General features: G+C 50.3%; 1 protein-coding gene across 1 annotated transcript in view; it reads right to left on the bottom strand.

The window, feature by feature from the left end:
• HIPK2 (homeodomain interacting protein kinase 2) overlaps positions 1–9558 on the bottom strand; it is a 145053-nt gene extending 135495 nt beyond the window's left edge. Inside the window, 1 exon segment of the mRNA XM_055807079.1 lies at positions 9271–9558. Coding sequence (XP_055663054.1) covers positions 9271–9289 — 19 coding nt within the window. The 5' untranslated portion in view covers positions 9290–9558.
• Positions 9559–22689: the final 13131 nt, after the last annotated feature.

The following is a 22689-nucleotide window of genomic DNA, read 5'->3' as shown; positions in this document are numbered from 1 at the left end:
GACCCCCCTCCTTCTCTGAGACTCAAAAACTCTGTCCTTTCATGATTGCTATGCTCAAGACGGCCCCCAACCATCACATCACCCACCAGTCCTTCTCTGTTCACAAGCAGGTCCAGCGGGGTGCCTTCCCCGGTTGGCTCACTCACCAGCTGTGTCAGGAAGCTATCTTCCACACGCTCCAGGAACCTCCTAGACTTGTTTCCTCTCTGCTGTTTCCTCTCTGTGCAGAGATGCACTGAATCCACTGGATCACATCCAGTAGCAAATAAACACCTTGACCCCAAACCATAAGCAAAAAAAAAGCTTTTCTTGCTCTCTTTATCCAAGAGAAAAAACATACCCTTATAGACTCGCTGCCAAACGTACTGATATACCTGACCTGCTCCTAGAGAGAACAGTATGTTGAGTCTCATATGTTTAAAACATGACCAGCCTTGGGGCCATACATATCCATGTGCAGCATGATGCACGTGCCGTTCTCGCCCATGAGCTCAGGCGCTGAGACTGTGCCTCCACACCTGTACCTGTTTCAATCACCCAGACTGATGGTGAAAGTAGGGCAGACACAGGGACAGAGAGGGTGGGACAGTTACACATGCTCTTAAAAGACATGTGCAAGCTGCAGGAAAATTCAGCATGTGGGGACTGCCGGGAAGGAGAAGGGAGTATGACAGATCAAATTTGTCCTGCATAGCTGCCCTATCGTGGGAAGGGCAGTGGCAGTGCGGGAGGAAACCACAAGGATCTCAGATCAGTGAAAAGTAGTGGTGTTTTGGCTAATCTCTGCCCCATCAGAATTTCCTGAGCATGGAGAGCAGGATCAGAGAACTTACAAGAAAGGTATAGCATCAGTTTTGCCTCTGGTCTCAGCTCCATCTGGGAAATTCCCAGGCAAACTCTCTGCCCCACCTATAAGAATTAGGATATAGGTGGTATCTCCTGTCCTCACTCACCTTCCCTTCCAAAGATGTTAAGAGACAATTGCAGGAAAAAACCTGGGAGAGACTGAAGTCTGCAAGGGCAACCGCAAAAACAGTCCAAGCCAGGATCTTCAGCAATTCACCCAGTTTTCTGTTGCTGCCAGCCTTCGCTGTGACAGCCTCAGCCCCTGTACCTCTCAGGGATCACCTTCCTCTCTCCTGTTACAGTCACCTGCCCTCATCTTTCTTCCTCACCTGTCTCTCTCATCCTCTTCTCTCTTGTTCCCAACCTATTGCCTTACTTTTTCTCAACCTTCAGCCCACCCCTTCCTTCCTCGAATGAACCTCTGTCAAAAAATGTTTAAGGAAACCTACACATTGTGCTTTCCTCTCCCCAAAGAGCCCAGCTGGTTTGTATAGTCCACCCTCCTGTGTCTCTGTCTACATAAAATGCAAATCCTTTGGGGTGGGAACTATCTGCCCCTTCATATCAATGTCATGCCTAGTACAGTAAGGTCCTGCTTTTGTTTGGCACTGGCACTACTATAGCAAATACAACTATTCTTAGGAATACTTCAAAAGCACCAAGGGAGAGTAAAAGAATAGGAGGTGTGAAAACAATGCCAAGTGTTTTGTGGGGTTTTCAGCCTCTTTTGCATTTTAGGGGCAAGGTTCTGTTCCTACTTTTTATGAAACAATTTCTTCTCTTCTGTGCTTTCTATTTGGGACTGCAGAGTAGAGAACAAAGCTGATCTTGGTGAAGAAACCAAGACTGCTTTTTTAAAAATTGGCAGGTGACACCAAGCAGTAAGGGACTGCAGAGTCAGGGGAATTAGATTAGAATTCAAAACAATCCCAACAAATTAAAAGGTACAAGATGAAATTCAAACAGGACAAACACAAAAATCATACGCTGAGGCAGGAAAGGCTAGCTCCACACACACAGGACAGAAAACGGCTCACAAGGCATCAGACCTCTTGGACAGGATCTGGGAGCCACGGCGGATCACAAGCTACACACAGATGAACCATGTCACAGTGCAAAAGTTAAACCAAACAGGACCGCTGCCTGTAAGAGACGTGAAGGAACACTGCTCTACCTGGCCAGCACAGGACTCCAGGCACGGCACTGTGCTCTAGCAGTGCCATTCAAGAGAGAGGTGGACTGGCTGAAGGGAGCGCAGAGAGCCACAAGAACAGTCAGAGCTGAGGGGAACAAGACACATGAGAAAGAGCTGAAGGATGTGTTTGAGATAGGGTTTGGCTTCAGGAACACAAAGCCAAGGAGAGACATGACAAAGAGGAAGGAATAGTCTTCCCCCAGCCACTGTCAATAGGACAAGGAATCACAGCACGCAAAGCAGAGAGGAGTTGCAGAGGAGGTAAATTCTTTTCAGTGACAAAGTGAAGGGCAGCAATGACAGCCTGATCAGGCTGTGGACCCTCCATACACAGGGAATATGCTGGACTAACATGTTAGGGAACATGCTGGACAAGCACGCATTTAGTATAGTACTTCCTGCTTTGAAACACTTTAGTCTTTCCTATGCCCACTTCCTATGATTTCAATTATTGTAGTGAGAGTTAAGTTTCTTTGGCATTTCAGCACAGCCCACAGAGCAAGATAAACCTGTCAGGGTTTAGAACTGGAGAAGACATTAGCCTGCAGGGTACCGCTGTGTAACACCGTTGTTCCAGGTCTTCATAATGCCTTTAAGGATTAAAGGTTATAATGAACAGGGAAGACAGCTGCCCTTCTGAGTTTCCCAAGTATCTCTGGCAAATACCACTGCCTTGCAGGGTGACCTTTCCCACTTTTCAGGGTAGGAGCTATAAGTGATTGCTCTTACTTCATCCTTCCAGAGATGGATGTCAGCACAGGCCCTGGAAGGTGAGCAGGACAGAGAATGAGGTGTGAATAAAGAGTGAGCTTCAGCTTCTCCAAGCAAATGGCCCATTCAGTGGGAAATGCTGAAGAAAACCAAGGGAGCAAACTATGCCATCCTTCACCCCAGCATAAAGCTCCCTCCTCCTCCACAACATGACACAGATGGGCTACCACGCATCGCATGGAGACAGCGCTTCCCTCTGCGTAGCTCCCTGGGTTTCATTGACACTGTTGTTGGCATGTAGATCTCCAAAATCAGAATCCAGTTCAGCAGCAGCTCAAGGGCTCACATCTCGAGGACACTTGCCTCCCACTGGCTATTTTGTACCCCCTCCCCCCTGCCAAACTCCGTTCCTGGGCATCATTCTGTCAGTGGCTTGATCAGACAGGCACTCTTTATAAAGCACCTTGAACAGATACAGCACTGTAACAACGCACACTATTATGGCTTATTATTACTTCCATTAAATAAATAAATCATAACGTTACAGCCTTTTAACTCTTTTAGCTCTGACTCTGGACTCTCCAAGATATTTTGAGATGTGACAATTCCTTTGCCAGCCTATGGCTACAGGGCTGCTCCTCCCCTCACCTGTGTAGGGAAGTCTTAGAAGAATGGTTTCTACCATCAGAATTACCCAACTCAGAAGGCTACCTGAATTCAAGAGTGGCCCCCAAATATACACACTTGTGCTTTCCAGAGGAAGGACCTCAGTTGCTGATGGGGCCAAATGAGGAAGGGTTCAGGTGCACTCTGTGCTGTAAATGGGGGGAAGCAGTAACTTGCCTCTGCTCTTCCCCCATGACAAACAGACAAACTGGTAAATGCCCGATCTGGAGTGAAATTATCACCTGGGTTATTTTCAAAACAAAAGCTGAACTCCGTACTGCTATGGGAAATAGTTTCAAAAGAGAAGGCCTTCTGTTAAACACCTAGGTCCATATTAGGGTACATAAATAGCTGAAGACACAACCTTTTCTCTAAATAGCATTTAATTCTCACTTCTTGTTATCCACCAGTTAACCTTCCAAAAGCAAGTAAAAGCCCTAAAAATAATGTTTCGCATTCAGAGGGCAGAGATTTCCTAGTGAGGAAACAACCTCATTTTTATAAATGGACTGATTAAGCTATAGAGGCCATGAGTCAGAAAGGTACTTCAGTGCGTGGCCAGCTTTAAAGACATAAACAATTCTAATGAAGTCAGCAGCACTGCCCGTGAGCTTAAATTTAGGCGCAGACCTTAAAATACCTTCTTAAATTGGGATCAGAGAGGAAAAGGGTGGAACTTTCAAAAATATCCAGTCTCAGCCTACCCATCCTCTACAGACACAGGGATTGAGACACCATAATAGCCGTCAGCCCACCACCGAAAACCTTTGCAAACTCCCCTTCTCAGGAGCCTCGCCCAAAGGTACACGCTATCCCAGTTGCCTTGACTCCTGCACCTAAGAGAAGTGGTCTCATCTACCTCATACTGGTGTCTCAGCCTAGTCCGAGCAGAAGGTGGTTGAACTTGCCCTTGACTTCGCCATCTGACAGGACTGCTCTAACACCAACACCTGGGACTCACTTGGTGAAGCCCACAATCAGGACAAGGATTTACTTTCCATGCCCAGGTCACCAATCCTTCCATGATTTGACTTCCCAGAACTTTCCTCCTGACCAAATATCTACATACTTTTACACACCATTGCAGCAATGTGGCCAAAACTGAGCCCTTACTTGTTTAGCCACCCAAGTACATATCTGCCCCCGAATAAATTACCTAGCTTCCAGAGGCTGTCCTAAGTTCAGAACCCTCACAGGCATCAAGGAGGTCTCTGGGCTGTCTCCCACTGGTAGAAGACTTACACTAATCAGGGTGGATAGCCAGCTCCTACCCAGTCTGGATGAAACCACATCCAGTTGTTTTCAAAGCAGGACATGAAAGTGGTAAATAGCAACCCCTGGGTAAATGGGGAAACCTGAGGCCTGGAAAAATTAAAATTACTTAATTTTCCAGGGCAGCTGAGGTGTCTGGCCGAAGCCAATAGGGTTTTCCCCACCTGTTACAGCCAGACAGGGGAATGCGCTGCATGGAGCCCAAGGGCCGATGACAGTGGCAAGTAACTGTGCTTGCCTTTTTGTCCAAGTGTGTTGTTTGTCTCCTTGCCCTGGGCCCTGGGCCCAGCAGTGCTCTTTCCACTTCTGAAAATGAAACAGCGTTTTTCACCCATTACATCTCAAACCCATTTAATCGCTAGACGTAGCAGCATGATAAGGGCAATAATTACAACTGGAGGGGGCTTCCTGTTATCCTGAGCTAATAAAAACTTGTGCTTTTGGTCCCAGCATTGACTTAGCTTAAGTTCTGGTTATTAATTCATAAACAGGAAACGCCTCTGAGTTATCATCTCCCTGCATGAACTTTGGGGTAAAGACCTTTAGTCCGCCTCACTGGTGGTGGCTCCCTGATGAGCAGGTTTTGTGCACTTTAACGAAATTTGAGGATGCATTCAAAACCCAGCAGGGCTGGCCTGTTCCTGGTGTTAAATGGGATCCGACCTGCGATGTATCCAGGGTCAGATTTTCAGGCTTCCCAGCCCCTCATGTGACAAGGACAGCATGCAGGCAGGTCCCTGCCTGCACTGAGCTCCAGCAGCAGCACCGGTGGCGAGGTGCAGTTTGCAAATATTACCCAGATTAATTCCATAAGCCACCCACATAGAAAACTACCGACGCAGCTGCTAAAAATACACTGTGAGTTGCAACAAAGTTGTCAGGAACAAGTAAGAAGCAAAGCAAAGAGGAACAAAACCAAAACAGAGGTAATCACTGTTTGGAAAATAAAGGTTAATGTGTATGAACACTTCTTTTTACCCTATTCTGAAGTATCCCTGGTACAAGGCACCCTGGGAGCCTCTGGGGGCACCCACCCAGGGGAGAAATCTACCTGCAGCCCACGCACTGGTGATGTCTAGCAGTAAGCCCTCTTAAAATGGGGTCTCCCCTGGCCCACAGAGCCTTGTTCTGTTCTCTGCACAGGAGGAAACGTCACACGAGTGCACAGATGAAGGTTTCACACAGCAAGGGCAACGCTGCCTGGAGCAGAGACCAAAGAACCATATTCTCACCTGCCTCAAGCCATTCACCTCCTCTGAAACCAATACAGCTGCCCCTGAGGAAGCCGCATCTCCAGTGCTCAGCAGGACAGTAGCCATTAGCTTGCCCCAGCTCTGGAGCAGAAGCCGTGCAGGATTACACCTGATGAGGCCCACTTTGGAGCCCAACACATTTCCCAGTATGGCTCACAATCGCAACTAAAATCCGGGTTAAACAACGTGCCGTGGTGTTACTTCCGTTTTATTTTACTTGGTAGGTTTTTATGTCCTTCATTTTACAGCTCAGCTCTGCAACACCCAGAAAAAAATGAATGAGAAAAACCCAGTAGAGGAGAAGACAACAGCAAAAACTGAATTTCATAAAAAGAATGAGAGAATTCTCCTTGAGCAGTGCGTGTGGGGGAGGATTTCACAACGGATATTCACTTATTTATCATGCCTCACCTATTAATATCAGGTGAGGCACCGTTCTGCTTTCCAGAACCGGTATTTAAGCCAGTTGCTCAGCACAGGCACACACCACCCTCACCTACACGTCGAGAATGGCGGGTGACTTTGTGCATGTGCTCTATGTTATCACTCACTTAAATTTCTACTGGAACCATTTCATAAGGCCTCCGAGGTGTCACATTTCCTCCCGGGGCACCTTTTCTGTCAAACAGCCTATGTTCTGAAATCCGTATGGTGGAGATACTCTTTCACCTACCCTCGCCTGCCTTGCAGTGCCTGCCTTGGTGGTGGGTGTGCGTGCGTGCCACCCAAGCCACCCGAGCGGTCGGTCAAGGGCAGGAGCAGCGAAGCAGCTGCCCGCTGCAGCGCTGCTCCAGCCCCTGGCTCCGGCTCGACCGTACCTGATGCTCCAGACTCCTCTGGAGTCTCTGGCTACAGATCAGACTGGTTATGCACATAACGCCAGGCTCGTAAGGGAGGATGGCAGTCCTTGCCTGCTTCCAAGGAGGAAATCGCATCCCCTTCGATAAGTAAGTTTTTATCTATGCACTGCGATATTGCAGGGAATTCTAAGGACCTCTCACGGCAACTAGGAGGCGAAAAACATTCATTAACCCCTCCTCCACCTCCCTCGAAGCCATCCAGCAGCAATTTAACCCGCAAACATACTGCAACGCAAAACAGATAAAACAGCCCCTATCAGCCTTTACGCTATCGACTGGCTCCTGCCATTCGGGATATTCACCTACTTCAAGGCTTGAGGCATGCTGCAGAGCCTGGCCGCCGGCCTTCCGTATCGGTTGCTGGGAATTTTGTTGTTACAGGTTCCTTTTCAGGGCATTTTTTCCATCTGCTCTCTTTTTCCAGTCAGGCAGAAGCACGGGTGCCGCTGAAGTTAGGATGCTCGCAGGAACCGCTAAACTTCCACCACACGCTTCGGTGCGGTACCGCCGCCCCCTCCGCGGGAGGAAGCCGGCGCCCTGCCCGCCCCGGCTGCGGCCGAGGCCTGCCCTGCCCTGCCCGGCTCCGGGGAGGCGGCCGTGCCGGCGCTCGGCGGCCGCCCGCTGCGGCGCGCCGGGAAGGGGAGCGCGGCCGGGCTGACCGCAGGCCCCGCGCCTCACTCCGCCCCCGGCCGCTGCGGAGCCGCCGGGCGCCGCCGCCCGCCGCGGGGCACCGCACCGCCCCGCACCGCCGCCCCGCACCGCCGCCCGCCCGGGGGATGCGGCCCGGCGAGGAGCGAACTTAAGAGGAATCGCCGCATTACCCGCCCTGCTAGCGGCGCCCACCCGGGAGGGGCTGGGCAGGCTCCGCGGCGGGCGCTGCAATCCGGCCAGGCCTCACCGGCCCGACGGTGGCCCGGGGCCGCACCGGGGCGGGCGGGAGACACAGGACAGGCCCGGGCCGGCGGGGGACCGCGGGCGGGGGCCGGGCAGGTACGCGCCGGGGCTGCGAAGTCCCCGCCGCGACCGAGGCCGGGGGGCGGCGGCGGCGGCCTCCCCCTGCCCGCGGCAGGCCCCCCGCAAGCCGTTGGGGGCGGCCCGGGCGCAGGGGGGGCGCTGCCGGGGCCCGGGGGCCGAGGCCGCTCGCCGGCGCGGCCGGCAGGGGGCGCCGCCGAGCGGGCCGGCCCCGACCGGTACCCCGGGCCCGCCGCGGCCCCTCCGCCGGCACCGGCCCGCCGCCGCGCCGGGCCCCGCCACCGCCGCTGCGCCCCCTCCGCGCCCCCTGGCCGCGCCGCCGCCCCCGGGCGCCGCCAGCCCGGTGCCCGGCGGCAGCAAGGGCGGGGAGGGACGGCCGTGCTCTCCCCGCTGCCGAAAACGCTCCTCTTTGTCTGCCTGCCGCTCGCGGGGTCCGAACTCGGCACGACCGGTGAGCCCGGGGCTGCCCAGAAATAACCCGGCGGGCCAGTAACTTTACACCGCCCGCCGCGCGCCCTCCGCTCGGGCGCTGCAGCCCGGGCTCGATTTTCTCCTCTGATAAGTTTTACCGGCCTCGCCATAGGGAGAAAAGTACCGTGTCCCCGTGTGTCCGCCCCCTCCCCTCCCCGCCGGGCGCCCGGCTCCCAGCCGCCGCGGACCGAGCGGTCCCCGAGCGGGATGAAGCGCCCGCGGGGGGATGTCCCTCCGGTTTATGTAACGCTCCCCGGCCAACACGGAGCCGGGAGGGTTCACGGCGGAGGCTAAATGCATCGCGAGGGGATTTAAATTAGCCCTGACATATTTTTTTATTATTTTTTTTTTTTCTAAACAGCCTCCGTGAAATACGCACCGGTCTAACACATCCCCTTCCCGCCCCCCCCTTTTTTTTTTTCCAAGCCGAAAAAAACTAAGTTGGGGCACTTCGGCTTCTCGCCGCAGCCCGGGCTGGGCTGAAGGAGAAACCGGAGGGGCTGACAGGCGGCTGCCGGCAGCCTCGTCCCCGCCGCCGCTGCCCGCGGGGTCTCCGCACCCCGGAGGAGAGCTCCGCGGGGGGAACTCTTGGGAAATCGGCGACAGGAGCGGGGTGGCCGGTCCGGGAAATGCGACCTGCAGCGAGGGGCAGGCAGGCAGGCAGGCAGGCACACACGCATACACACACACGGAGGCGCAGGGCAAGCTCCGTCCACCTCATTGTTCTGCTCGGCACCGGCACGGACTTCACCCACCGCCCCCCGCCGGGGCCCGAGTGCCCGGGACCGTGGGGCCGGGGAGGGCTGGGGGGGGGGGGGGCGGGCAGAGCCGGGGGGGCGACCCGCGCCTCGCCCCGCTCCCCGCCGGGCGCCGGGCCGGGCGGAGGTGCCCCGCCGCCGCCGCCAGCCTCCTCGCAACAACGCCGGGGGGACGGCGAACCGCGGGCGGCCGGGGACCCCCGCTTCCCCCCCTTTCCCGCGGCGAGGCGAGGGGTGCCGGCAGGGCGGGCCGGGCCGGGGCTTACCTTCGTACATGGGGGCCATCGGTGCAAGGACGCCTGTTATTCATGGCAACGCCGCCACGAACGACGCGAGATCGCAGCCCCCCAAACTCAACACACATCTGCCATCTTGAGCGGGTGTCTCTCGGCGGAGGCGAAGCTGCCGCCTGCCTTCTGCATCGCTGCCCACCTCAGCGCGGGGGGAGCCGGGCACATCCAGCCCCGCTGCCGGCCCTCCGACGCGGCCGGGGCGGGCGGGCGAGCGGGCGGGGGGCGGCGGCGCCGGGCCGGGCCGGGCCGGGCCGGGGCCGGGGCCGGGGCCGGGGCGAGGCGCGGGGCCGGGCAGGGGCGGCGGGCGGCGGGGCCCCCCCGGCTCGGGACGGCGGCGCTGGGGAGGGAGGGAGGGAGGGAGGGAGGGAAGGAGAGAGGGAGGGAGGAAAGGAGGGAGGGAGGGAGGGAAGGAGGGGGGCTGGCGCGGTGCCCCCGCTCTCAGCGCGGCATGGCTGCGTGTGCCGGGGCGCCTGCAAAAGTTGCACTGGGGGTGAGAGAAAGGGAGAGAGAGACGGAGGGAGAGAGAGGGAGACGGAGACCGAGACGGAGAGGAGGAAAAAAAAAGGGGGAGAAAAAAAAAAAAAAAAAAGCTAAGGGAGTTTGCAAATAATCAAGCGCCGATGGCACCGATCGCGGCTTCCCAGAAGGAGAGGCAGCGAGCGAGAGAAACCCTCTGCTGAGATTATGTGGGATCTTGTTTAACAACACATTTCAATCAGGAGAAAAAAGGAACAGTCAACAGAAGTTGGTGAAACACTTCTGTCTTCCCCCCCCCCCCTCCTCTTTACAGAAAAAAGAGAGGAAGGAAAAAAAAAATAAAAAAGGCAGCTGATTGAAGCTTTGCAATTCACTGGCTGTGGGGATCATATAATTTGAGCTCATGTTTTACAATAGCATGGAAAATTCCTACCTCTCCCCCTCTCCCCAAATAAATCTTCTATTCCCTCAAGGCATTTCACAATCTGGTTCACTGACAAAAGTTCCAATTTATCCTTTTTTTTCCTTTCATTTAGCTTGCTTGCAGTGTAAATATTTAGCGGATGCATTTAAAATAAACATACGTTGTTGCTTTTAGAATTCGGGTTGTGTTTTTGTTGTTGGTTTTTTTTGTCGTTTTGTTTTGTTTTTTTAAAAGGAACCACTTCAAAGAAGTGTTTACTTACTAAGATTGACAGCCACTACATCCCCCCCCCCCCCCTTTTTTTTTATTTTATTTTAAAAGATCCATCTCTGTGGTTGAGCTCTTGCTGTAGGAACACCAACCCAACCGGCATCATTTTTGTCTGCACACAGGAAAGGTGTAGGTGAAGCCGCATTATCCGCAGCCCCCTTTGCCTGACAGGGGCTTTACAACGGAAGGTCACCAAGTACCCATTACACAGGCAAGGAAGCTGGGACTCCTGCGAAGGCTCCGGCAAAGGTGGAAACGAAACCTCGGCTGTGATCCTTCAGTAACTCCTGTCTGGATCTGCCTGCCTGGAGCTCCTTACAGGCAAGCAGTCGGCGACCAGACTGGTGAAGACGTACTCTCTTCGCACCTGCTGTTACTGCTGGTCCCCAAAACCATTGCCGCTCGCTGCTGCCGGTGCCAGCCCAGACCTCTCCCACCGCAGGTTTCGATCGCAGCAGGGCTCAGCACCTGGCTGCTCCTGTTGACGTCTCAAGGAGGAGGCAAGAGGCAACTTTTTCTTGGGGATTTCAGTGACAGCCAAGCGCTCCTGCCAGCCTGGCCCCTAGTCTTGGGGTGCTCAGAGGATGCTTACGCTGGCAGATAGCAGCAGGCCAGGGAGCAAGCCACGCTGCCCAGCCGATGAAGCCGAATGACTATTGTCTGCACCGCAGAGGACATGATCCCCCGGCTCCTGTGGGCCCCCTTGTTCACAAGGTATCTTCAGTGTTTTGCATGATTTTTTTTCCCCACTGAAAAATGCCTGAAGTAGCAGGAGGGCTATCTCGCAGCCTGTTAGCATTCTGTTTAAAACATGAAGCTGAGGGTACATGTTAAATGTGTCAGGGATGGCATGCAGGGCAGGTAGAGGTGGCTGAGGGTGCAAAGTCGGCTGGGACAGCACTGGAGGACTGTGTACAGCAGAGGGAGCAAAACCTGCTGCCATCTCATCCCTGCTTCATTTTGAGAGGGATCCCAAGATCAACCACTACCAAATCTTGGAAAGAAATGGAGCTGCCTCCAGCTGGCCCAGTCTAGGCCGAAGCTGGAGGGCAAGCACTGCGGACAGCCGTGGGAACAGTATTTGAACTTGCTTATTACCCCTCTTTTATTTAGCCATGGCAACCCTCAGGGTTCGGCACTCTGCACCAAGTTGATAACCTCACATTTTTCTGAAACATTTCTGGTCATTGTAATTCTGCACTGCTCTCTTCTTTTATGATGGAGGACATTATCTGCTTTCTGAAGCTACTGGCACTTCTGATCCCAGCCTGCCTCCTTGCCGTTGATCAGAGCGGCAGCCATGGAGCCCTGTCTCAGAGCCACAGAGGAGATGTGGAGGAGTATCAGAGAACAGAGGACAAAACCAGAGGAGGGAAGCAGGCTGCTGAAGGAATTGGCTTTGCTTCTTGTCATTGCATTTTGCTGCAGCATGGCTTCAGGTTGGCCACGTCACCCTTGCTCTCCTCGGCTGTAAAATGGGCGCAGGGGTACCTGCCTCTGCTGTGTGAGGTTGCACTGATGGTTTCTTCTCCCTCTCTGTTGCAACCTGAGCTATCCCATAGCCCTTGGATATGTCCATCAATGCTAGCATGATGCAGGAGCTTAAAACAAACCAAACTCACTTCTCACCCCTTTTGCCAGAAGAAAAGAGGAAGAGGTCGGTGGAGGGGTCGGCAGGGCTCACTGTGTGGGGCCTGGGCATGGAAGTGGTGCCTCGTGGCCATGTGGCTGACGGGTGGAGCACAAAGGGGGACGAAGGAGCAGCCAAACCTGTGCGTGACATACTTATGCAAATGATAAAGCTGCCTGGCTTCAAAGCACGGGTTATTCTGCCTCTTTTAGCGGCAAGGTGCTGAACTTGATGGACTACTTGCCTGGCCCAGGACAACAATTCTTGATTGCCTTTCAGGTTCAGGAATGCTAAGGACATTACAGATTCACATCTGCTGATCATGCATCCAAAGATAGGAAAAATAATGGAGATATTTTTACCAACTAGGACCATTCTGATCTCACATATTTTAAATGTTGATACCAAATGAGGTCACAGCACATTTGGTAAACAAAAACTAGCCCCAGCAGGTCCTGACCTCGGCCCAGATTGGCTGCTAAAAGCTGGTGCACAGTGGAAGCTGGCGGTGTGTGGGCATGCAGAGGGAGCAGGGGTTCGCCCTGCCAAGCACAGCCTTCCTCCTCGGCTCACACTCCTTTCCAAGGGGACTTGGGATGTGTGATTGGAGCCAGGGAGTACAACCCCTTGCTGTGCTTTCCCATTGCTGTACACAGACAGGGGTACACTTCAGAGGTGGCTCAGCTCTGAGCCTACAAATTTCTTTCCATTCTCTCCCAAAACTGAGTGCCCAGGCAAGGATGCTACACCCTTGGTCACCTAGGCCCCTGAGGCTGGGCTGGTGCCATGGTGTGACAGTACCCATCAGGAGCCAGGCACTGGCAGCGTGGCCACAGCAGCCCCGGTGCAAGGCTGTTCTGTAGGGGAGATTGTGGTCTGCTCTTTGCCTGCCTGAGACTGCGGGACGTGTCACTAAAATTTTGAATCCAGAGAGAATTTTCCATGCCAGCAGACTACTTCTCTTTGGCCCCTTCAGTCGGGAGAGGATGGCAAACCAGCGCTGGAGAAGCAGATATTAATGTGCCATCTTAGGATTTTTCATTTCTCCATTTGCATATTTGGGTCTACCATAAACATACTCGTAGTCTGGGTGCAAGTACATGGCATGCTCAGCCTTATCATGGAGCATCGTGTACCACCGAGGCAGCAGCACCTTCAGCTACATCCACCATGGCTCCTGGGCAGTGGTGGCAGACACTAAGCCAGGGGAAGGAGAGGTGACTCTCAGGGTCTGGCACTTGGTGGGGCTTGTTTCCATCTCTGCCCCACATACGCAAATCTTGGTGGTCTCAGGCACTTTTCCAGAAAGGCACATGGTGTTTGACTGGTGTGTCTCAGGGGGCTGCTGGTAACAACCCGTACCTATACTCAGCTGCAGTGGGAATTGCAGGAGTTACTGTTTCTTGCCTGATATGGTGAGAGTTTGGGGTTCTTTTTCTTTTTGCTTGGAAATTAACGTGGATTTTGGAGATCAAGGTGCAGGAAGGAAGGCAGGTGAGTTTTAAAACATAGCTTTTGGGCACCATTCCCATTTTAGGGGGTTGCGTGAATGGATATGAGGTGCTCTCTGGTCTCTCAGAGCCAGAAACACTATGGTGGCATCACCTCTTCTTCTCTCCTGCCTGTGCTAAGAGCGTGCCGGGGCAATGCCAGAGGAGCCTGCTGCTGAGGTGCCATTTCTCCCTCTCTCCCAAAGAAAGCTGAGGGGTTTGTGGCTCCGAGCTTCCTCAGTTCACTGTCCATCCATTGCATTTTCTTATTCAGAAAGACCGAGCCTAAAAAATGTACTAATAAAAGACCATAAGGTACATAAAAAAAAAACCCAAACCAAAACCCAACAAAAGAAAACCAAAACAAAAACCAAATAAACAAACAAAAAAACCCAGAAAAGAAACAAGGCAGGCTGTAAACACACAGGGTGAGCACATCCCCTTCGGTGACAACCTTTAATACCTGTTTGCCTTCACGGAGGAGCTGGGAGGCAGCATGTTGTTAACAAGAATCAGGCCCCAAATCTTTCACATTAAGCAAAGCGAAATATTTTTGTAAATACCAGGGGAAGGTTTCCCAGTGAAATACACACAGATGTTTTCTTTTTAAATGTAAATCAGTGCTGGAATGGACAGTTTAATTAAAAGCAAAATTATTAGGTAAGTGCTGAGGGAATCTACTTTATTTGCTGGGTACAGTCACATATTTTTACTGGTGAGTCAATTGCAATTTTTAATTTCTTTCCTTCTAATATGATCAGCTCAGAGACTAGCCACCGTGATGTGGGATATTTGGGGGAGGATTTTTGCATGGGTAGCAGGAATGTCTGCTCTGCATGCAAGTTGCGGGTGGCCAGGCAGCCTGCTATGGGATGTCCATTTCCAGCCTTACATCTCTGCTTGTTGTTAGCAAACAGTCGCTATAGACCCCCTCCATGGCATCACCTGGAGCAAACCCTCTCCCTTGTGACTGGGATTTTGGGTGCTGCTAGTGACGGAAACAACTTGGGCTTACTGCTGGCTGGGATGCTAAGGGAAAGGGGCTACAGTGTTAACTTACTTTACACCCTGCTACTGCTCTGTTGCTAGACTCAGCTCCCATCAGCACCGCCCGTCCCTCCACACGCAACCCTTTTTGCAGGCAGATGTTTTGCAGAAGCCCTCCTGCCCCTTCTCTTCAGCCTGTGCCTCCCTCTTCAGCATGACAAATGATACAGACTGACTCCTAAACATGTCAGAAAACAGTCAGCATATGCGACTGAGACGATGACTGCTTATGTTTTAATGTTCTGAGTAAAGGCCCTTATCTTTGAACGCATATGGAAAATACACTGCATACTTGAGTGGGGTTAGGGAGCGATGGCTCTGTCATAGCTAAAGTTCAAAATAAGACCACAAAAACTTACCGCAAAATTATCCTGTGCACCAGCAAGTGGGACTCTATAGAACACAGATATTTTTACTCAGTCTGAACATCAGTAGCATCCTCAGTGCAGCTTGTGTGTTGCAAATTCCTCTTTCAGGGGGTAACAACTGGATTTACAGTGCAGACTTACAGAGGGATGAGACTTAATTCCTGCTATGAAACCAGATGATGCTGATAAAGCCTCAGCAGCTTCAATAGATGTACCCCGATATAGACAGGAGTGTGACAGTGAGAAACAGGACAGATGTTGGTAAAACGTTTTAGGTACCACGGACGGAAGAAAGGTGCGATGAAAGCGCACAGTCTGATTAGTGCCCTGGGGAAGGCAGAGATCTGGGTCACCTCATCCATGCCTACCACCACATCTGATCACATTTCTGAACTTGCTTCTCCGTCAGGAGTATCACTGAAATAAATGCCCTAAAAATAATGTGGCCTCTCCATTTGAGGGGTTAAACACAATTTCCCATCATCGAGATTTTGCAGTTGGCTCAGGTATTGTTGTCAGAGTCTTGGATCCTTTTCTTCTTATTATTAAAAAAGAAACTTTGAAATATAAAAAAGAAGTGCTTATCAGATAATGAAATTCTAGCTGTGGTCAAGTCTTTCAAACAACCAGGGCCATGATTTAATTGGAAGTAATTATAGTCTTTTCTGAAGTATAATTTTTAGGGTATTTTTTCCCCTGACATTTGCAGTGTGGAAATTAAAAATAAAACGATGTCAGAATCACGAGATTTCAATCTGTCTTCAAACAATAATGTGGGCTAATGTCAGAGGTTTGTCCTTGGCTGGAAGGAGGAAAAATTCACTGAAGAAAATCTTCCTGGTGAAAATCACCAACAGCACCTAGTTGTGCATTTTCTGAGCTCAGAAATTCCTGAGAGAATCCTGCTTCCCAGAGCTCCCTAGAAATCCTCCTACCTCTGCTGCAGTGGGAAAGGGCACATCAGTACCTAGCTCCTGAGAGCACAGCATTTGTGATGCAGGCTTTGTTAATTATTCCACTGATAAGGCTGTTTTAGAGCAAGGGGAAAAAAAACACCCCAATATTCTATGCAACAAAGATTAAATACAGTACTTCTATCCTGCTGAAAACAATCCAGGGTGTAACAAAGTTATTCCCCACCCCCCCCCAAAAAAAAATCCCAGTTTTTAAGGAAGTTTTTTTTCAAATGATCCTCTTCTAAATTCTGCTTCCTTTGGTGAAACCACAAGTGTGTCCCCTAAACTCCAGCTCACACACTTTGTCTTACCCAAAGTGCCATTCCGAAGGGAGGGACAGTCTCCACCAACATAAACTCAACCTTTTTGGTGGCCCGTGGTATCAGCAGTGTCCCGTGAGCAAAGCCTCAGCTGCTACCAGCCAGCACAGCTCTGCTGGTACTGGTGATAATACGATGCCCATGGACAGATATGCATCTCTAAATACAGCCACTCAGAAGGACAATTTGGCCCAGCCTTTTAAATCAGCTGCTCCAGACTCCAAATCATTTCTGTAGGAATGTGTACGTGCACACAACGAATCATCTTGTACTTTGAACTTGTGCATCTGGATCTGAAATTTTAGATTTAATGCCCATTTAAAAGCCATTCCTGAACACCAGTCAAAGGGAAAGGAGGAAACTATTTCAGCTTAAAAGGGCAGCATATATGAAGAAAAAAATCTCATATGAGGCAGGCTGTGATTATAGTGCTGTGTAAAGTGCTGTAGAGGACTGTGTGAGGAATACTCTGTTCTGCAAAGTGTCCTGTCTTTTTGATGAGGCATTAGGTGAGCTCCGCCTATCATTCATTATTCTATCTATCATTATAGACACTGTGGAGTTATTCACCACCTGAGTCACAAGCCAAACTCCCACTAGGCAACACCTGCCTTGCCCACTCAGGTATCCCACCTTGCCACTCAGCTTTATTTATCCTATTTTCCACTCTCCATCTTAAAAAGAGCTGTTGTGTGGTCTCATCAGTGCAGAATAGCTGTGTTTGATCTCAGACATGGCTTCAGCAGCTAGGGAGGAGACTTCCACCTACCCTTCAGTCTCTGAAACAGCCTTTGCAGAGAAAGGTATCAGGAGAGCAACGTTAATTATTTTATGATACTGGAAGTTATGAGAAGGAAAAAGAATTTGTACAGACTGAGGTAAAACTTTGATCAGGCCTTGTAAGACAAACTCAGTGACTTTAAAGTTATAAAACTTTCTGTGGTGCTTTGCTGAAGCTGATCTTCCATACTTCAGGGATAAGTACAGATGACAGGAACCTCATGGCTTCCAATCCATGTGCTGTGGAGAGCCTCGAGGGATTTTCTGGAAAGCAACTGCTTTTCCCAAGTTAAACATTTTTTATCCACCCTCCTACAATGGCCAGAAGACTAGCAGTGTTTCAGACATGCATGCATTTACTTCCATGACTTTCATGCTGTCAACAGAAAATACTTGAAATTGCAGGCAATGTTTCCAAGAAAGCAGAGGTGGAGATTTTCTTTGCTTAGATTAAATGTCTTAGTACCTTCCAGCAGCTCTTCTCCTGCCTTTGTGCTGCTCCTTCCCTCAGCCAGGACCCCGGAGATCCGAGTCCACAACCTGACCACTGATCTGCTCCGGGACTTTGTGCATTTAGGTGGTCTGGACCAAGAGTATGTTTGGTACACACCGTGCCTGCCACGACACAGCCCTTCACAGAAGCCTTTCGGCCAGAGATGGGAAACCCTTGTAATATTTACACTTACTTGACTATTTAATGGAGGCTGTCTCCTTCTTTAGCCCAGATCTTTAGAAAAGGCAAACCTGGCCATAGTGTCCATCACTTGTAATGCTGTATGATGTCAATAGCTAAGCTATTGGTGATGAGTTCACACAACTGTCTTGTGCCTTGTTGGTTAGCCACAACCCATGACTATGGCTTTAAAAATTGTGCTGATGAGGTCTTGTCGTGAGACCCTGTTGCCCACCCACTTCCATGCTGAGAGAGTCGAATAAATATTTACTACTTCTCAAAATAACACCCAGCCGCACTCATCCTTACCGCTGCAGAGTAGTTCATCTAATTGAAATAAGTATATAAGTAAACCGTTTGTCAAGGCAGTTTATTAGTAAAAGCATTGCTGTGTCAGGAGCTCCCTCACTGTGAGAGATGCTGTGTTGTCTCTCTTAATATTTAATGCCATTTTAATAATATTTCCCAGCTAGAGGTGCAAGTTGATGCTACAGACTAAAGGCCAAGCCTGCCAATGTGGGAAGGAAAGAAAGCTCAGGGGCTGAGGTCAGTTCAGCTCCATCGACTTACCTACCTGGAGGCTGGGCAAGGAGTAATCCGGCTCCTCTTCCAAGGCACTCAGTCACTCCTGGGTCCTCCTTCTGGCAGCTTTATCTCAGATTAGTGGATATTGCCTTTCCTCACCCAGAAGGACACTTCAAAAGTTTAGGGCCATCTTCTGAGGTGGTGGACATGAGAAACCCACACTTTCCCTTTGACAAACCCAATTCTCATTGCAATGTTGCTCCAGTTGGGCTCATTAATCAGCACCATAAACTACCACATTTCTCTCAAGCTTGTGACTGCAGCTGCAGTGCTTTTATCGGTCTTTGGCAACTCTCATTCTGGAAACCTCTAGGCCTCAGTGTTGAAGTCAGAGGAGTTTTAGCTCAAGGAGTGGGGAGCTGCGGCTTAAGTATCAAAGGTCCCTGCTAGTGAAGTACCCACCAACGCTGCCTCCACGTCACCCTCCAGCCCACACAGACCTGCCCTGGCTGCAAAGCTGCTGCTCAGACAGTGCCCCAGTCCTCATGCCACCCCCCAGGACTTCTCCTGGTAGCAATGCCCAGCTCAGGCTCTTCCTTGTTGGGGAAGACTCCTGGCTGAAGGACTGGGGAGTCAGAGCCTTTTGAAGCTACTGCATGATAAGCTGTATTTTTTTCCCAAACATTACTAGACAGTTCAATAATAATTACATGAACTTTATAATTGGCCAAACTGGTGTAGGCATCCACCTGGCCTACACGTAACATTTGTGAGTAATTTTACATAAAGGGCAGGTAATTTTGGACTTTGTGCACAAACGGCTATAGGAGGAGGGCCCAATTATAAATAAACTGTCCTTAGTTGTCACTTTCCTGTCTCTGACTTCCCACACATTCAAATGGTGGGACTGATTCATTTAATCTTACTCTAAAGCAGCAAGCCACAGAGGCAGTTTCCTGACAGTTGCTTAAAAAAGTATAGCTGAGCTCTCCTAAATTGTCTTCCCTTGTATTATATTTAGACATTGTGATTAGAGTATCTGCCACGATATGCTTTTACTTTAAGGCAGAAGTTCAAGCTGCCCTCTGAAAGCAAACAGAGGTGCTCTGAGGAACCAAAGGGGAACAGACACCGGGGTCTGGCATTCAGGAGCAGAGATCCCCAGTGCTGCTGGCGCTGCTGGCTCCCCAGGCGCAGCCAGCCTTGTGAAACCTGAGTTTTCAAATAAGCGCAACGTTATTTACCATAATGAGACTACTGGGAAGGGCGGAGGCAGCGAAACAGACTTCGTGGCTGTTTGCATGCGTTTTAGCAATATCAGCTGAGCAATTCTTACAGTCTTCCCTTCTTCCCTGCTTCCCTCTTTCCCTCTCAAACATGCCTTTTCTTGGCAAAGGCTTGGATGCAAAATCTGGACATACCTGTCGTATGAACAAGGCTTAGATATGTTTGTGTCCCTGCAAAGCAGATTATGATGACTACACTTCATGCATTTTACTCTAATTAAGTCAGTGGAGGTTTCAACACAGATACAAACTCGACGTGCAGCTCGGCCCTTGACAATAGCATACCAAAGAGAATAACTGAAAGCTCTTGTTTTGCTAAATATGCTGTTGAAAATTTTGTAATGCTCACTTAAATACAGTCAGTGAACACAGAGTCTTCCACATTTCTATATTATTATGGAGGAGGTTATTAGAGTTACACTGAAGGGAGGTTTCCTTATTATGTGACTTGCTTTGCCAGAGTGCTTGTCAGATACTGAACTGCAGGCTCCAGTCCTGGTGACCACTTGGTGGTGATGAGAAGACCCCTCAAACTCCAGCAAGACTCTCAGCCACCGGTCTGGCTGCAGGAGCTCTACAGCAGGGTAGCAAACGTGACACAGATCTGGCAGGCAGGACAGGGGGAAAGATCCTGTGGGCCCTAAGGTACATGGGGAGATGGGCAGGGCTCTGTGTAGACAGCAGATGCCATACCTCCAACACCGTTTGTTAACCTGGGATAAATACTGCTGTGGGATTTAACACACTGAATTGAAAGGTGAGTTTCTCCCATGTGCCAAATGCTCATTTTTTAGGTTGGTGAAGGATGCCTGTCTTCTTCCTCTGGCTGATCTACAGAGATCTGTAAATCTATTATTGCTTCCAGATATCCTCATAGAAACTCGTGCTTTTAGTTTAGTGTGTAGAAAACTTGAGATCCTACATCCAGATCCCAGTGTTGGTCTAAATGTTGTTGGCTTACCATTCTTTTAAGATCTGCTATATTCCTTTTCTCTCACATAAAAATCTCATGCCAGAAGCTTTCCACGATCCCCATGTCTCTAGAGGGAGCCTTGGAGACTTGAAGGTGACTTTTCTGTGAAATTGTCTCAATGTAATTCCAAAAATACTTCATAATTTGGAGCCTGCTCCTCAACCTCCAGCAGACATCAAAGGGATCCCAGAAAAAAAAATTAAGCACCATGCATTCCTAGGAGCTGAGCCTTTGGCTGTAATGAATCAATCAACTATATTTTTATCAGCCAGATATAAATTGACTTGGGGCACTTTGGAGCCTAAAGCTAGTATAAGGCTGCTGATTTAGGCTTTATTTCCGTTAAAAGTTTGACTCCAGAGAAAGACCTTTGTTTTCAGACCGTGTTTTTTCCATCTTCTTGTTATTTTCACCTTCAAACTTGCTTGGCCAGCTGGGTATGAAAAGCTTGTTCTTGCTTCCTAGCAGCAAGATTATCTGTTGATGGTATTTATGGGGTGCTAATTACTATCTGTCATTGGTATTTATGAGGTTCGAATTGCTACAGTACCTAGGCACCAGGTACAATATTGAGATAAGCGTAAATGTTACTGAAGGTGGACTCTGCTCTTCCCATCTAGTGCTTGGCCGCTTTGACTTGAATACTTTTCTTTGTCCTCTCCCTCCTGCTCCTTCGCATATTTGTGAGGCATCTGAGGAAAGGTGAGTTTTGTGCTCTGCTATGAAACAACCCTGGCTTGTGAGCTCACCCAGGGGGTGGCCCGTGCCCATGGCTCCATCTCAGAGCATATTGGGCTTTGGCCCTCATACTGGCAGGTGACTCAAGGCACTGGTGCTGTGACCAGCACTGGGAGCAGCCTGCGTCTGCTATGCCTGTAGCCTGCGCACTGGCTGCTGCTGAATTGTTTTCCATAGGACATTTCCCAAAACCCAGCAAACTGCAGCAACTGGTAGAGCTGAAATCAAACCAGGTGCTGCTTCCCAGTCTCTGCACAATCACAGGTGTCTTGGTCAGAAAGCATGGAAAGCTTTGAACCTTTGGAGAAGGAGCTGCCTAGAAGTGAGCAGAGAGTTGCTGAAACCTGACTGGCATTAATGTGAAGAATTTCTTCTTGCTACTGGTACTAAAGAGACATTTTGCTGCTCAGACAAACTAGACCCTTTGACCAACTTGACCACTCGCTGTGGTCTCAGCCTGATTCTGAGAAAAACACATGCCTCAGACTCCCTTTCTACCACTACAGAGAAATTAAAACGATCCCACAAGAAAGTGGAGATGAGAATTAAAAAATGCAGGTCACAGTAGCAGCTAGTTCCTAAGTGTGACAGGCATAAGCTTCTTCAATGTGGATATAGAAGGGGACATAATGTTGTTTCTATCATTACCTGACTATGGGAGAGTAGAGGGAAATTTGCTCACAACCTCAAGAAAGAAAGAAATATCTGAAATCTAAAAAAAAAAAGGGAAATTAGGAAAGAAATTGAGAAGAGGTATCTCTGAAGATTCCCCCCACTGCTTTTTGATGGTTCTAATTGGTGTCTGAGGAGAAAGCTGGAAATTACTTGAAAATGCAGAAGAAAGGGATTGCACCCTTGGTAAGCCCTGCCTGTGGGACAGCAATCCTGGGACATGCTGAAAATACATGAATAAGGAAGGTGCCACAGATTGAGATTTATCTCCTGCTTACCCTTAGAGCTATTTCCTTACCCTCAAATTTTCTGGAATGAAAAGCTGTAAGGATCCCTACTTAATGCTAAGACTTTTCCTTTATGTATCACTGCTCACTCAAGACTTCCAGCCCATTACACAAATAGCACTGACGTGCTTGGCAGGAGCCTTTGAAGCAGGTAGTGCCATTGACGCTAGCTTTGTTTCCTCAGCAGAAGAGCAGCGGCAGAGGGAGACGAAGGGATGGAGCCTGCGATGCCAGGATGCCCTCACCTTCCTCACCCTCGTGAATCATGAATCGCTCGCACCCCTCCTGCTTTGCCCCTTCGCTCGCGCCCCTCCTGCTTTGCCCCTGTGTGGGGTTCTGGCCTCACAACCCACCTGAGGGCAGGCTCTGTCAGGATGAGCATGCATTGCCAGGTCCTGTGGTGCAGCAGAGGGACAGCAAGTGGGCACCCAGCACCCAGTGCCAAGCGCGCCAGCAATCCTACCCCTTGATTGCTG

This window comes from Falco peregrinus, chromosome 6 (assembly GCF_023634155.1).
Source record: "Falco peregrinus isolate bFalPer1 chromosome 6, bFalPer1.pri, whole genome shotgun sequence".
Classification (NCBI taxonomy): Eukaryota; Metazoa; Chordata; class Aves; order Falconiformes; family Falconidae; genus Falco; species Falco peregrinus.
Note: the sequence above shows the minus strand (reverse complement) of the source record. Positions and strands in the feature narration are given on the sequence as shown.